Source organism: Gavialis gangeticus, unplaced genomic scaffold (assembly GCF_001723915.1).
Source record: "Gavialis gangeticus isolate Ggan-Ray unplaced genomic scaffold, GavGan_comp1, whole genome shotgun sequence".
Taxonomy (NCBI): Eukaryota; Metazoa; Chordata; order Crocodylia; family Gavialidae; genus Gavialis; species Gavialis gangeticus.
The window spans coordinates 79,858,212-79,874,684 of record NW_017729033.1 but is presented as its reverse complement, the minus strand read 5'-3'; the positions used below and the strand labels follow the sequence as shown (position 1 = coordinate 79,874,684).

Sequence of the window (16,473 nt, the reverse complement as noted above, 5' to 3'; positions counted from 1 at the left end):
GGCTCAAAAATATTGACAATGCTTTTTTGAACATGAATCTTGAATGGGTACCCCTTAAAAAAAAGCAACACAAAGGCACCTTTTCTTGAATAAAAAGCATTTCTTTGTTCAGGTGACTCAAATGTCAAACTGTATGGTCAGGGTTGCTTCAAGCTGTAACATACTGGCTCAAACAACAGGATTTACAGACAAGTCCAAACTTTATTTAAAACTACAGTTTTAAACAATTTCAAAATTACTAAACAAATCACAATGAAAAAATAAAAAAGATTAAGACAGAAAAAGGAACAGTGCAGCAAGACTGAATAGAGAAGGATTCAGTTTTAGCTGGTTAACCTGCCATGGGCAGAAGTTAGCATACCTAGTCTAAAAGGCTGTGCATCAAAAACTAATTTACATTTTATACACATTCAGCGAATGTAATGCCAATATTCTATATGGATTTGTGTATGTAGAGGGGAATCTTGAGGTTATTTTTTCATGCATTTGGAGCTCCAACAGTTTCTGCAAAATAAAGTTGTACTGGTTAATATCTAGCAACCATTAAAGATCAAATATAGCTCTTTACATACATACCTCTTACCTGTTTAGAAATATTTTGGAGAACATTTGTCTAAATAAATTCTTCCCCAAAACAGTTACACACACTTTGAGCTTGGATTGAATTATCTAAATAAATGCAACCACATGGAAGAGATGTGGGCGCTATAGTTCCATTACCAACTTACACAAAATCAAAATAGGGCACTCTTAATTCAAGTGTTGTGTTGAACAACTTATGTAACCAAAAAGGGGAAGTGATCAAAATGCTAATCGGAGCAGTAGTTGTAGATGGGTAATATATATCAATACAAAACATCTGCTGTTTCACTAAGCTGACTGTGCTGTGAGCCCGCTCTGAATTTTGTTGCCAAAGTTCTGCTGATATTACTGAGGTGGTTGTAATGGGAATCATAGCAAAATCCCTGCTGCAGCTCTAGCTGTCTACAGAGAAGCACGCGTTAGTTTCAAAAAGATATTACAGCTATAATATCAGACGAACCACTACTTTGTCATATTCTGCATCTCTACCAACACAACTATAATAGCAGGCACATTATTGCATCAGTTTAACTTTTGAGTAGATTATTAATAGTACCACAACTTATTAAGACTCATGTATTAAAGGATAATTTAAGTGACATGGCATTTACCCATCTGATACGTATGTTTCTATAATTGCTGAAATGTTAAATTTTTCACGCAGCGAGTTCTGCCAGCTACCAGGTTACACCTCTCACTCAGAGTTATGCTAAGACTAAAGATATTAGCTCAGGACTTTAAATATTTCTGCTTAAAGCCATGCTTTAAAGTTAAAAATCATAAGCCAAACATATTTCAAAATAAATTTTGAGAATCTGAACCTTTTCCGTGAATATAAATGATATAAGTGATATGTAACTATGTCATGGTTAGAACAGCAACTTATTATTATTATTTATAAATAATTGTACATTATTACTTTAAACTATTTATTAGTTATATTCCAAGTTCTACCAGAAAAATATCTGATGTGTAAGTTACACAAATAAAAAATATAAGCAGCAAGTTGCACCCAGGCATTAAAATATTAAATTAATTTTTGTGATTTTTGCCTTTGAGTTATTTGTTGAATGAAAGTCACAAGCTTCATTTCCTGTTCACCTAGAAATCAACACAACATAGCTAAGAATACTGGGAGATGTCTGCTTACATCAGACTTAAGACGACAGAATTTTTCTTTTTTAAATCAAAACTGCTACACATGGGCATCTCTTTTCTTTCACCTGTTCTGTACCCTTACCTCTCTTCTCCTATGTAAAACATTGTGAAATATTGACTACTTCATCTCTAACATCCATACTATAGCAGTCCATTCAGATTGAGCCTTACTTCATAGATCTGATTTGGTACCTATGAATTCAGCTTACAGTCACTTTGAAACGTATTTAATATTTTCAAATTACCTACAGATTTCAACAAGAAAAGGATTATTCCTTTAGTCACAGTGGAAATATGGGGTGTTTATACATGTGCTCTGGGAGATGTGGAGGAAGTGCATTAATTAAAGCAGCTCTTGGAACTGCTCTAATTAAAGTGCCTGGAGAATTGCATGCATCAGCATCCCTGTGCTGAAAAATGGCAGTGGGAGGGCTTTAAATAAAGTTCATTAAACAAGCTTTAGTTAAAAAGTGCCCCCACCACCATTTTTCAGCACGGACACACTGATGCACATGACACAGAGCCTGCTGTAATTCCAGCACATCTCAGCAGCCTCAATACACATGTACAGGCACCCATCCTGCAAAAATAAAATTAGAACAGCAGAAAACACAAACCCTTCACATCAAAGAACTGTTTAGTTTTGGTAATGAAAAGTGACACAGTAGGACTTAGAAGACTGATTTCTCGCTTTACTCAGCAATAAATCCTGAAATGCTTAAGTTTAACTTTCCCAGTAAGATAATCATAACTTAGTAAATGAAGTTTACTTTCTTACCAGGTTCTTTTAGGATTTCAGAATCTCCTACTAACTCTTCTCCTTGAGCTCCATCACTACTCAGTATTTCATCAGACAAATTATTTGTCTGGGCCTCTGCTGCCATTTTCTTCATTAGATCTGCCTTGGAAAGGATAAAAATAATTCAGTCTCTTAGGTACTTCCCTCCTTTTATAAAAAAGTTTTTTTGATGGTCAATTGTAACTGCATAAAATGCAAGCAAAATACCTCTGAATACATTGTAAGTTTAAGAGGCAAGTCTTCCACCTTCACAAAGTCATCCTCATCAGACTTTTGACTTACATTTCCAGAACCACCTTCCTGTTGACAGAATTATGACAATTACAGACAAAACACTGCAGGATCACTTTCTCATTCCAAGAACAGATATATAGATATATTTTATTTGAAAGTAGAAAGGGCAGTGTTTGAGCATGCAATTGACTTAAAAAATTAAGTCAGGAAAAGAAGCCAAATCTTAAACTGAAAAGAGTGACATTCAAAACAAACAATACATTAACTAAAGTTATACATACATATTCATTCACTAACACGGGAGACTCTGTATCAGGGCTGCCAGCCGTGGAACTTCCAGGACTCCCTGTGGAGGATTTGGCTTCTATACACACTATTTCTGATGTCTGAATTTCATTTACTGGTAACGAAGGGGTTGGCTCCTCTGTTGTCATGTTTGTAGTAGTAAGGGTTTCTGGAGCACTGACAGTTAACTGTTGCTTATTCTCCGAGGTACTGAGAGAGTGAGGCAAGACAGACGACACACCTTGTTCATCTAAAATAAAAAGAAATCCAAAATAGATATGGACAGAAATACAAAACAGGTTTTGAAAATCTAATGCAGCTGAAAGAATGAAATGCCAAATAAGCAAATTAGCAGGAGAGATTACCCATCTTATCCAACAGAACTGGAGCAAGAACAGCAACAGCATTTCAACTGGTATAAGTTTGAGTGTGCAACTGTTTTGTAGTTTATTTTTGACATTCCAGCAGCTTTTGCAAGGTAACATAAACCTTGTTAATAACGCCAATACATGAAGGTATAAAGATGAAGCATTCATCTTTCTGAAGTTTACAGTGATTTTGTAAAGTTAAATTTCTTCAACAGCACAAGTGAGCTAGGCAATATTTTGGATTTTTTTGCCAATGTTGTTTACAGTTCAAAATGTTTTAGAAGAGCCTAAAATACTATTTATTTTAAAAGTACATGAGAAGGATCCTATAAAGCCACAACTGTCAATAGACAGAAATCTTACCCAAAATTTTAGGTTTTTTCCCCTGGGCATACTCTAGAAGCTTATTTCACAACTTTTAGTGAGAAATTACTACCTTATAAGCTATGCAAATACAAAATTACAAATTTAATTGTGCAGTATCAAACAAATTTAGTGCTATTTAAAAGAAACCACTTGTCATAAATTGTTGAATTAGACCCCAACCTTTTCATTTAAGGCTGTTTGTTGTGTGTTCAATTTGTCACTGATTCATAGTGAGAGCCTGTGACTTTTATAGTTTGTTGAATTTTTGCTTTTCATATCACAATAATACAACACACGTTTGATTAATATTTTAATTGGCTGCTGAAATACAGTTTCCCACATAAACACAGTCAATCTATGGGAAAAGTACATGTGAAAACTAAACATAAAATACTGCATCTGTAATGCAAAGGAGAGTCTAAATGCAGGAGATGACTAGACGTGGTTCTCATACAAGGAACTGCAGCACGTAATGACAAATTCAATTACAGTACTCCACTTGAACCAGAAATGGGGTTTTATGAGCAGAAGACTGAGAATCACTTCTTTAAGATGAAAGAGCTATGGCCCCTCTTAGAATTGCCTCTCTGGCAATATGTGATCAGAGACTAAAGGACCATTTATTTTTAAAGCAATTACAAGAGAACTAAGCTTAATGGAAAGCTCCTATGTTTTCCCATTGCTTCTCCAGTAGACCTCTTGGTTTGATATTAAGCCTTTTATAACCTAAGATTTTCTATGAAAATCTACATTTCTGTCTACTCGGGTCTTACCTTTAGCACTAACAGATTCCTGCTCAGATGACAGCATTTCATGGTCCTGAGTCTTATCAGATTCACATTTAGGAATCTATAGCAGGTAGAGGGAAAAAGTTAACATTCTATTAAATCAGAGTTTAAAAATAGCTTATTTAGTCTTCTGTTCAAACAGCCAAGCTTCCCTGCTCCCCCCACAGCATGGTCAGTAAAACTTTGTCTGTACTACTACACAATTTAGCCAGTAAGTTCCAGTGTCTACTCATTAGCCTCTCTTCCAGAATATTAAAGATCTCACTGTTAAGCTGTTAAGGTTTATAGCATTCAGTACATTTTGTCATTTTGGATTTTTGCTGTTCTCAGGCATTTTAGCAAACTGAATATACTTTAAGTCTTTTGGGTCAGGGGTTAAAAAAAACCTTTACTCATTGGTAATTACAGAACAAGTTCCTACAACCAAATACATTACATTCCAGAGTTTTTAAGCTTAAAACTGAAATTACTCGACAGCTAATAAACATTTCAAATCATATGAAAATCAGCTATAATTCTGGAGGAATTCCACAATTTTACAGTGTACTTCAATTGGTTTAGAATGAGGCATATTCTGGAACCTGAGAATATATACCAATCTACCTCTGCTGAAGGAAATCTAAAATTTACATTAGTACATTTATGGCACAAATAAGAACAAAGAAAGAACTAGTTAACGTGTTGGCTGTACTTGCAAAAGCCTTTGATAATAGTCTCAATATTCCTGTCCATCACATCATACTATCAATACACTATCACAGAAAAGTTGGGAGTAGTAGTTGTTTCTTTAGAAAAGGGAGTAGAGTACGGATTTCATCAAAGCTCTTCTGCTAAACAATAGTGTCAATGAGTCCAACGTAAGTGTAGACTTCTCAGTTTGTCTTACAGGATTTGCAGAAGTTGAAGAATTATCTGTATTTACAGGGGGGAGGGAGGCCACCCATATAGCCTTACACATTTTTCTGGCAACTGAGGAAAAATCAATTTTCTGAAAGTAACAAAAGTAAGTTTTTATTGCAGGTCATTCGTTTCTCTTCTTTTATTACCTTTCCAAAAATGGGGACTATTACAATATTGCCATTCATTTCAGTCTATCACCCGTCCCTCCATTAAGCCAAACCTAGTTTTCCCTTTGTGAACAATATCCAGATTCTAGATGAGACTGACCTTTGTTTTGTTTGCTTAATTTTCTCCGGTTTTCCATTTGCCTTCTGCACTATTGTTACTTTTTAAAATTGTATCCAGTCCTGTACCTTGATTTTACACACTGATACTACTACAAATTAATTTGTCTTAAAATCATGACACTTTATACTTGCCATCTTTCAAAGATGTCTACCAGCTCACTGTGTCTCTTTCACTTAACACAGATGCTTCCATTCCATAGAGTAATACCATTAGTGCAAAATTTCTCAAATCAAGCATAATGTTCATCAGTCCATATTTTTGCCAGTTATAATTCAGCCACACATGCTGAATATTACAGCTCTTTAAACCTCATTCTCACTAGAATTATCAGCACTAATCAGACTATTTGTTCTAAAACTGTCCTTGCTAAAAGCTCCATTTTCCTAAATATAATGAAGTGCTGAGACAGAAAGGCTATAAATCCAAGCTGACTACTGCAGTTTGAGGTAGTAAATGCACTGTTAATTCAAATGCATGTCAGCTGCAAAATTTCACCTCAAACTAACTCACCAGCTAAGTTATCATGTCCACTTCAAACACTATGATAAACTCCTTTAATCCCTATTCTTACTCTTCTGAATCTCCACATGCACCCAGTCACAGCATGAATACCTGATGAGTATAACTCTACATTACTAGTCTGAAACATGGTTCCTTGATAACAACTAGGGCTGTGCAAAGCTTTGGTCACTGATTTGATTTGGAGGAGATTCGGCAGCTGAATCTTCGAACTGAATCAGGAGACCCATTACTCTCCCCAAATGAAAATCGGAAGCCTCTGATTCAATTTGGAGAGATTCAACAATTCGGCCATAGACACAGCTTTATGTTTTTTCTACGTACCTTGAGGTACCAGGCGTGGCTTGTGAATGCCAAGATAGTGGGGCAAATGGAGCATCCCACAGAAGCTTGGGGGGGTGGGAGGAGTCCCCTGTGTGCTCAGCAGCAGACCCAGAAGTGGGCCAGAAGTACTTCCGGTCCACTTCTGGGTCCACCGCAGAGTGCACGGGAGACCCCTCCACCCCCCCAGCTTGTGCCTCCTGAGTCTTGGGGGGGCACCCAAGGTTCCCCACCCCCATGGCCGATCACTGAGCTGGTGGGATATGGGGGTTCCCCACATGCTTCCTGGTGGGCCTGAAGTACTGTCGGTCCACTTCTGGGTTTACTGCTGAGTGTGCAGGGGACTCCCCTGCGCTCCCATGGGATGCTCCATCTGCCCCACCATCTCAGCGTTCACGAGCCGCACCTGGTACCTCGAGGTACATAAAAAAACCCCAAAAAAACCAAACAAAAAACACCCATATAAAGCTGTATCTATGGCCAAATTGCTGATTCTCTGAATCAAATCGAATCTTCAGATTCCCATTTGGCTGAATTGAATTGGGACAGCAATTACTGTCCCCCGAATCAGGCCAAATCAGAATCAGATACTGCCCACTTCACACACCCCTACTAACTACTACTTCTAGGACTTGTCTTAAACTGCTGACAATTATTTTCATTGGGATTTTTCCTGGTCTGACAGTAAGTTTATTTATCAGCCAACATCTCCCTTCTTCATGACTAGCACAACTACTGTCTTTCACCAGTTATCATATATTGCATTCTGTATCTGATGCTTCTTACCGTTTTACATATTTTTTTTCTTAACTTTCAACAAGTCAACTCCAGTCTGCTGTTACAAACCATGAGAAGCAGCAGAAAATGGAGAAGGACAGATTTTATTAAACAGCTGAACAGTACTGCAAGCAGAGTTCTGACTGGGTCATATGAATAAGAATTCAGTCTGATAATGAAAGCTATAATTGCAGAAATACTGGATCACATGGTAGGACAAAAAAGTGAGGAAAGGTTAAGACCTGTACCATGATATATACAATCTGATAACAAACAGAACCATTTCCTCACAAAGACAAGCACAAAAGGTTACAAGAATTTCACCAGACAGTCGAATCAAACAACTGGCTAATCAATTTATCAATAAAAGTATCACTACTGAATGTCAGAATCTATAGAAGTATCAAGTACAGCACTGATCATAAAATTTTCTATACACAACTGAAGTCCAAGAAAGAAAAAAAAGATGCAACTGGAGCCACGTTTGGTCTCACTAAGTTAAAGAACTCTTTTTGAAGGAAACACACAAGGTAACACTTCCAGTGCATTTTAGGTTCTTAATAGTTCATGAGGTTGAAGGAACCTCACTACAGACCAGGTAGAAAAATAGTAGAAATGCACAAACAAGGCATATTTTAACTAGCAATAAAATAGGGATACTCAAATGTGTCAAAGATAAAAAACAGGTGGCTTCCTTGACTCATACTTGCTGGATTCTCTCCCTCCAGGTTAGATATGACTTCCAGATGACTCAAGCAGATGTAAACCACACTTCATATCTTATTTTAAGCTGCAGTATGAGAAGGAACTGGAGCTTGAGCACTGTTGGACACGTATGTGCACACTACCTGTGCTGAACAAGGCATCTGCTATGACAAAAGCCATGTGAGACGAGGTTTAAGCCCTTTGGCTTTTGAATCTGTCAATGATTGGGTCAAAGCATCTTGTGCTGACTCATAGAGAAACTGTCCCTAATCTTTTGGGGAGCACTCAAAGGAAGGAATTAATAAAGAGGAAGTGAAGAAGTATCTCTTTACAAAAACTGAGTAGGAATGATTTTGGAACTTGAAGAAAAAAATTAGGATTCAGATAACATTGCACAACCATTGGCTAATGGCATGTCACTTATCAAAGGAAGACTTTACGAACCTGCTTTCTAAATTCTGCTCTACTACTGCCTTTGACAAAATAGAGTTTCTAGTTTTCATGCCTTTCTAAAAGACATCCTCAAGGTCATCCAAAAACATGTATAGGCTTGGGCCCTGTGCTACTAAGATCAGGCCAGATGAATGCAACACTTGACTTTAAAAAAAACCCCTATGAAGTAGTGTCTCTTTTATGGTTGGAGATTCTAAGCAAAAAGATTGATGTTAAGTCATGCAATTAACACTTAACTACTGTATCCCACTGTCATTTTAAAACAGTTGTACAAGTAAAGACTTGTAAAAAGACACCCCTACTAAGCATCTGATATGGAAAATGCACGTTAAGCCAATTAAAGTTTAAAATGACAACCAGATTTTAAGAAGGGGCAATTAACTATTGAAATATTACCAAGAGAAAATGGTCTATTCACTTGACATCTAACTCAAGATTAGATGTTTCTAAAAGATGTGGCTTGGTTTTAGTTCATTCACAGAATTGAATGCTAAGTACAGCAACCAATGCCCAAAATTCATATATCTGTATTACACAGGCAGCCAGATTACCTTGTTATAAGGGTCACTTCTAGTCTTAAAATCCTGTAACATGGGTGCTCAGTCCATAGACTGAAGGTCAAGTCTGGAGCCATGCAATCTAGCCGGTGCACTTCCTCAAAAGTCCAGAATTTGGTGAAGAGGACAAGTGGCAATTAACACCGCCACCACTCTGCTGCCAAATTTCAAAGCCCCATGGACCAGAGGACAGCCCAGCGTGTGAGATCCTGCATGCACACACAGAGATGAGTGACAGGGCTGCATAAGGCATGCACAGAGCTGGGGTGGAAGGGCCAGATACAGTGTGCACAGTGCACACAGGTGGGGACAAGCTGTGAGGCATGACCTGGAACATCCAGGGTGGCTTGGTCCAATCCAGAGCGCAGACAGCTGGGGTGATAGGCCCAATCCCGAGTGTGTGGAGCTTGGGGTAGGCAGAAGGGCTTGAACCCAAAGAGTATGGGACTGGCGATGGGGTGGCAGGTCCACTCCTGAATAGGGCTGCAGCCCTGACAACCATGTGCACAGTACCAGGACCCATTTCAGCACATGTTGGATTGTACCCGCAGACCCACCCCATGCTACTTTGGCTTGTGGAGAAGAAAGAGATTGGACAGCATTGGCCTACATGATGAACACTAGAATAAACTGAAATTTAAAAGTTAAGAGGTATGCAGACTTCTGTGAAAATATTCCACTTGTAATCCAGTTGCCTTATCCCAAGTTTTCTGCTTCTCTCAAAACAGAGAGTGTCAGCAGAGTAACACCTGTGTAGTCAGAAGTTATGTCTAGTGCCAAATTGTATTTTTAAAAAATAAAATTTAACTCCTGTTTAAGTAGCTGTCAGAATATGCTGTACTATTACAGGATCTCAGGTGAGGAATAACCCAGATCTTAAGAGACAAGAGACATTGCTTATATAAAAGCAAAATTAAACAAAGAACAAAAGGAAGACTGAAAAGTGATATCCATGTAGACCATTTCCTTAAAACAACTAAAATAAGAAATGTAACAGAAGGAAGGATAAAATATGTAAGTTATTTTCATGCAAACACCTGATGAGCAACAATTGTCTGGCTTAGAGAATTCTGATAATACCTGTTTGTTTTCAGTCATAGTTTCACTGCTGGCCTGTAGTGAAGTCTGGACATCCACAGGTCCCTCTTCAAATTCTTCTATTTCTTCATCTTCATTCTCATCTTCCCCACTTCCATAATTAGTTAGAGCTTGGGTTTCTGCTTTAGACAAGCCTGAAGTAAATCAATGTAGTCATTTTAGACCAGTTTTAGTCCCCAATGTAAAATTACTGGATTTTCTTTAAAAACCACTTCACAGCATTTAAAAAAAAATGGCTCTTAGTTACAAGAAAATTCTCCTTCCATTCTGGTATAGAAAATGACTGCAAGACAATATAAAATATCTAGAGACTCAGTCTAACATGAAAAATTATAGAGCAATAATATATGCATAACAACATGCACTTGTGTCATATATTCTCCTGGAATGAAAATAGTGGAAACATTAGCTTTCAGAGATTTATGGATGTACAGAAAACCTATTAAGTTTTCACCTCAGGGCATGTGTAACAGTCTATGTTTAAGGCTGAAGACACATGACATGTATTATATGGTAAATTGACTTTACTTTGTAGTATAAGTGGGGTGGACATACCATTCAGTGTTACATGGCTGCTAGTTACTCAACTCCAGGACAAAATTACCTGTTCAACTGAGGAGTAACTAAACACCAATGCTAAGTTAAAATGATCTCCTGGTTTTGTGTCTGCTCCCCAGTCAATTTTATCCTGGGGTAGAATTTGCTCAATGCTAATTTGTTCCCTCATCCTCTGGTACGGCAAGGAACTATATTTGTGCCTATTGGAACAAGTAAGGTTGAGAGAATTGGTTATATGTGTGCTACAAAATAAAATGAGTAAATTACTATGGATAAATTATTCTGTAGTAATTGTCATGCATCTGCACCACAAGTCCAAATGTCAAGTACAAACAGCAGAGAAGCAGAGATTTTTAGGATGGATAAACAATGGAAGAAAAGGACAGATTGCTTAGACTGAATATCACAAAAAAGCATCAGCTAAGTGATTAAAGCTTTACTGCAGAACCAGTATTGGAGAAGGACAGTGTAAATTATTAGAGCTATGGAAAAACCTATAAGAGAACAGAATAACTACAGTAAGGAGATGAAGAAAGGGGCATCAAAGTTCATAAAGTTATGAAATGTTAGAGAAGGCCCAACATGAAGACAGTCCTTTAAATTAAAAGGAAATACTTTTCTAAACAATGCATCATTAAAAGTGTGGCATTCATACCTAGAAGATGTTGCTGAGACCAAGAACTTGGTAAGGTACAAAAAAAATTACCCATAAAATGTCCAACAGGAAAAGTTGCCATTATAAATGGTAAGGAAATACCAAGTGATATAAAACCACAGGCTTAAGTGTTTAAGACTGATTCTCAATGAGGGGTGCCGCAAGATCTTTTGACAGGCACCATAAGGTGTGAGAAGATAAGCAGGTGTGAGGGGGTATATGCAGGCTCAGGTTTCCTCCCCTGCCTGGCCCCCATTGCCAGCCCCTCAGCAAGGAGGTAAGCAACGTAATAAATGAATTAGTTTTTGGAACCAGGTTGCTGTTCAGTTCACGTAAGTTATGGAGGGATGCCTTGAGGCTAAACAGGTTGAGAACCACTGGTTTAAGAAAATCTAAGTACAAAAGTCAGGATGAAAACTTTAACAGGGGGCTGGGAAATGGAACTCACTACATTCAGCTTATTGTGATGCTTCCTCCTCTAAATCTCACCTTTTTAGACAAAGAATACCGACTACATGAACCGTGGATCAGATCTTGTATGGACTACTGCTTTAAGTTACTGGAACAATTGTAAGTAGAAATGATTTTGTTTGCATTGTTTAAAACTACACTGGACACATACTAGAAAACATGGTACTATACAAAAGACAGACTATTAGACTTGAGAGATAAGACCCATGTATCTTATACAACTGTAGCTCACAAGAAACAAATATCATTTAAATTTTACGTTGGACGCTTAGTAGTGTGAAGTCAATACTGCAAAAATCAACACCAAAAAAATCACTTACTTATTGATACTGGGCAACCTTCACTTTCTTCGTCTTCCTCCTGATCAGAGGCATCAGATTTCATACTCTGAGGAACTTCACTACCATTGTATGTTTCTGACTCTTGCACTTGCTTGACTGTTTCAGTCTCATCCTTGTCCTAGCCATAAGCAAAAAATAGTGTTCTATTTAATTTAATGTCTGTCTTATTCCAGACAAGGACATCGTTTTGAGAATTAACACCCCCCCCAAACACCCAACTCATCAGTAATAAATTAAGTGCCCTGCTGCAGCAGAACCCCCTGAATATGTGCTAAGCGCTGCAAACTAAGAGCCATAAGGAGAAACAGAACCTACTGGAACATCTTTTCAATCATGCAAACATTTTGAAAGATTATAAAAAAAGAGCCATAGCTCTTTCCTTTTCTATTAGTTCCAATAATCCACAGATTATTCTGGTGTCAAGTCTCCAATTCAGTTTTTTTTAAAAGCAGTACACCGAAAGGATAAATCATTGTTTCCATCCTCTTTCGAGAACTGTCTCTGTGGATCTTTATTCTTGGGAGGCGAGCCAACCAGCAACAGAGGGCCACTCCAGCAGTACTACAAAACTAGTCCCCTATAGTTGTCGTCATCAGTGGTCTCTGGAAGTCAAGGATGATGTTCATCAGGCTTGATGGGTCCTCAGGGGACTAAGAAGCCCGATTTTGGATGCACACATTCTTCAGCAATGGGGGCATGATGTTGCATAGTGGAGTGGGATTCACAGCCCCAGGTTGGTAGTCTTCTCCCACTGCCATTCCACCTCAGTATCAAGTCGTTCGGCTTCAAAGTGGCACGCACCTTGGTGGACCAGGTGGTACCATGCTGAATGGTCAGCAGCTCGCTCCTCTCAGCCATTGGTGTCAATGCCTCTGTGCTTGAGGACAGCCTTGAACATGTCTTTGTACCATTTCCTTTGGCCGCCCTTTGAGCATTAGCCAATGGAGAGCTGGGAAAAAAGAATCTGGTGAGGGAGGTAGTTCTTGGGAATTCAGATGCAGTGGCCTGTCCATTGGAGTTGATTTCTCAAGAGCAAGGCTTTGATGCTGGTGGACGTAGCTCCATGGAAGACACCTGCGCTGGCCCAATGGTCCCCCCATCTGATCCCCAGGATTCAATGCAAGAACCACTGGTCAGCATGCAAGTCCTCTATAGTAAAGGTGAGGCAAAATCTGCTATTCTCCATGAGAAGAATGTGAAGCCTCGATATACAGAACAGCCTTTGGGAAAACATTCTCTGAAAGGTTGCGCACCTCTTATCTGAGAAACATAATAAGCATATGGTCTGGATTTTGCCTGCTTACTGAAAGGTAGATAATACAATACCATGGTGAAATACCCAAATTAAACTTGGGTGCAAGCAGCAATATAAATTTGTTAATGTAATGCTCCATCCCAGCTACTTAGCCCTACGGAGAAGAAGGGTGCATTAGCCTAGGCAAGACCCTGCACTAATATGGCTATATCACTTCTGATATCTGAACTTAGATATTTATGCATTGCACTGCACTGTGCATTTAGAAATAACCGAAAAAGAGAGGTTATATACAATACTTTATAAAATGGTCTTTTTCTAAAATGGAGTAATAGATAATATTACTATGCAGAGACTAAAAAGATACTGTGGTCTTATTTTAAACAAAAAATTAGATTCTGAATGCCTGCTTTCTATAGTTTTATCAGATTTAAGTAGATTTATTCAGAGATATTAGATTTGTATGACCAATCACTTTTGATCACATTATTAGTAAATATATGTTGAGGGTGAAAAAGGACTTTTGAGGTTCTTTTAAAAAGAATAAAGGCAATTCTAAAATGTGTAACTTACTTTGTCTTCATCAACATCTTCCACAGATGAGCAAGCGTCTACTTCAAGACCCCTCTTTACCTAAAAGAAAACCAATTACCTTCAATTTTGAAACTGATTACAGACGTAAATAAACTAAATGGCTTTGAAACACTGGACAAAACAAAATAAGCTTTTGTTATCATTTATAATCCTCCTAACTTCCACATCCACCATTAAAAGTCAATCTCAAAACTGCAACAGCTCAAGCAACTATTTTCAAGACTTGCAGTAGTTTTTGAAAAACATATGCCTTTAAGCAAGTGTTATGAATATCCAAGAGGTGGACCACTAGGAGATTAATGACCAGGACTCTTGGGACCCTTGCAGATGTTACATTTATTGCATAATCATCATGTTAAAATCATGATAAAAAATTAAACATGCCACATGCAGCCAATTTATGGCACAATAAAATGGTGAAACAGCCACAAAGAGAGTTTGCATTTAATATGGAATATTGTTGTGGTGGTGTTGAATTGTGCCATAACCTGAATGGGTGGCATTTGTTCCAAACACAGGGCAGCCCTGTCTGATCTCAGGGATCAGGCAGGAGACAGTCCCTGGGGTTTGGGATACAGTCTCCTTTTGGCCTAATCCCCAGGGAACCAATGCCCCTCCAATCTTCCCATGTCTCCAGTCTGATCCCCACAGTTCTGTAAAAAGCATGGACAATTCAGGTTGGGAAGCTCCCTAATCCACAGCTGCACACCCTGGTAGGCATGCAATCAGAATCAGAACAATTTTATGACCCATCACAAAAATCATGCGTTGTCCCATGAATGTCTGATTTGGCAGGATACACAATTTTTGAGATGGGGCATAAAATCCCAATCACACAATTATATTCATGTCTGCCAGGGGCCTTACTTTTAAATCTATTTTAAAAATTTACATAGTAATCTTCTATCACTTTCAGAAGTGGGTCCTTAATCTTTTGTGTTAAGGCTGTATAAGCTTAAATTAATAATGTCAATTAATTTAATTTATGGCCCTGATACCCCAATGCTTTCATAGCTGAGAATAAAAATTGTTAAGATACATTACTGGTTTCAAGGATGCCAAGGATACCTTTATTTATATTTGAGCAACCTAACCTGTATTACATTAGACTCTCTTTAATAAGTTTTGTTTAAAATTCCAAATTGTAGAAGTTAATCATATTTCCAGCACCCCATCAAAACAAAATGTTAGGCTTCTCTGACTTCTCAGGGTCAATAGAATTAAGTTTTCTATCAGGTCTTTAGCATCACTGAGGTACTGGTACTGAAAAGGTAAAAGATGGACAATTAATTTTTACTCATTCAGCAGTAAAGTAGTTTAATGACTACCACAGGACTATTCACCTGAGTAAAGTCTACTCATGTGGCTTAACAGGATGGGTCCTGCCTTCTGCTTCACAGAGAAATAAGGGAAAAGAAACAAGATAATTAATCATCTCTGAAGTGTTCCACATGTTTAATTGCTGACAAGCTAGGTAACATTACTTACTAATGTTATGTCATAAGTAGAGTAATGTCTCAAAAAAACACAAACTTCTCTGGAATTAATCTTTTTTTTTAAAAAAATGATTAGAGTTAAACAATATATTTTAGCTGAAGTCAGACAAAGTAGGCCCTAAGAAAATACAAAAGCAGCAACAAACCTCTTTAGCATAAGACTTTATCGCTCCAGCTGCTTCTATTTTTCTTTTGCATCTTTGTTTCACAGTAATACTATTGTTGTCCAAATCTTGCATGAGTTTAAAGAAGGCTAATTCATTAAACAAAACTTCTGAGATCTCCACAAGCAGATCTTCTCCACAATCTTTGAGTTTTCTACCAGCAAATTTTGCTAGTGAATCCTGTCAAAAGCAACAGAGTTCTTCTGAAATGAAAACTAAACAAGTGCTATTATACCTTCCTGATGTTTAAAATCAAAGGATTGCCACACTAAAAACAGAATTAAAACAGATTTTGTCCAGGTATCCCATTTATGACATGTTCTGCTTAAGCAGAATTCACCATACTGCAATAGCATTCTCTTATCTGGTCACAGCTTTGACAGCACTCAACTCATGACCATTTGATGGCTTATGGTATATATATTGCTCTTCTTATTTCAGCCTAGTACAAAAACCCACATAGCATAGGCAATACCATGGTTATCATAGTTGGTAGGGTCAGAAGGGACCTGAGCAGATCGTCAAGTCTGACCCCCTGCCACGGCAGGAAAGAGTACTGGGGTCAAACGACCCCAGCAAGGTGTTCATCTAGCCTCCTTTTAAAGACCCCCAGGGTAGGAGCCAGCACCACTTCGCTTGGAAGTTGGTTCCAGATCCTAGCTGCCCTGACAGTGAAGTAGCACCTTCTGATATCTAGCTTAAATCTACCCTCTGCCAGCTTGTGACCGTTATTTCTAGTCA

The 16,473-nt window shown here is 38.0% G+C and overlaps 1 protein-coding gene across 8 annotated transcripts in view; it reads right to left on the bottom strand.

The window, feature by feature from the left end:
• Window positions 1-16,473, bottom strand: part of PCM1 (pericentriolar material 1) — an 82,729-nt gene continuing 66,256 nt past the window's right edge. For 7 of the 8 annotated variants that reach the window (XM_019525985.1, XM_019525988.1, XM_019525987.1 and 4 more), the window contains 9 exons: window positions 15,715-15,912; window positions 14,052-14,111; window positions 12,203-12,341; window positions 10,181-10,332; window positions 4,566-4,641; window positions 3,055-3,308; window positions 2,747-2,839; window positions 2,519-2,642; window positions 1-504 (listed from right to left, as the gene is read on the bottom strand). In XM_019525985.1, coding sequence (XP_019381530.1) covers window positions 479-504; window positions 2,519-2,642; window positions 2,747-2,839; window positions 3,055-3,308; window positions 4,566-4,641; window positions 10,181-10,332; window positions 12,203-12,341; window positions 14,052-14,111; window positions 15,715-15,912 — 1,122 coding nt within the window. In that variant the 3' untranslated portion in view covers window positions 1-478. The remainder of the gene's footprint in view (window positions 505-2,518; window positions 2,643-2,746; window positions 2,840-3,054; window positions 3,309-4,565; window positions 4,642-10,180; window positions 10,333-12,202; window positions 12,342-14,051; window positions 14,112-15,714; window positions 15,913-16,473) is intronic. The other variant, XM_019525986.1, reaches the window with a different exon arrangement.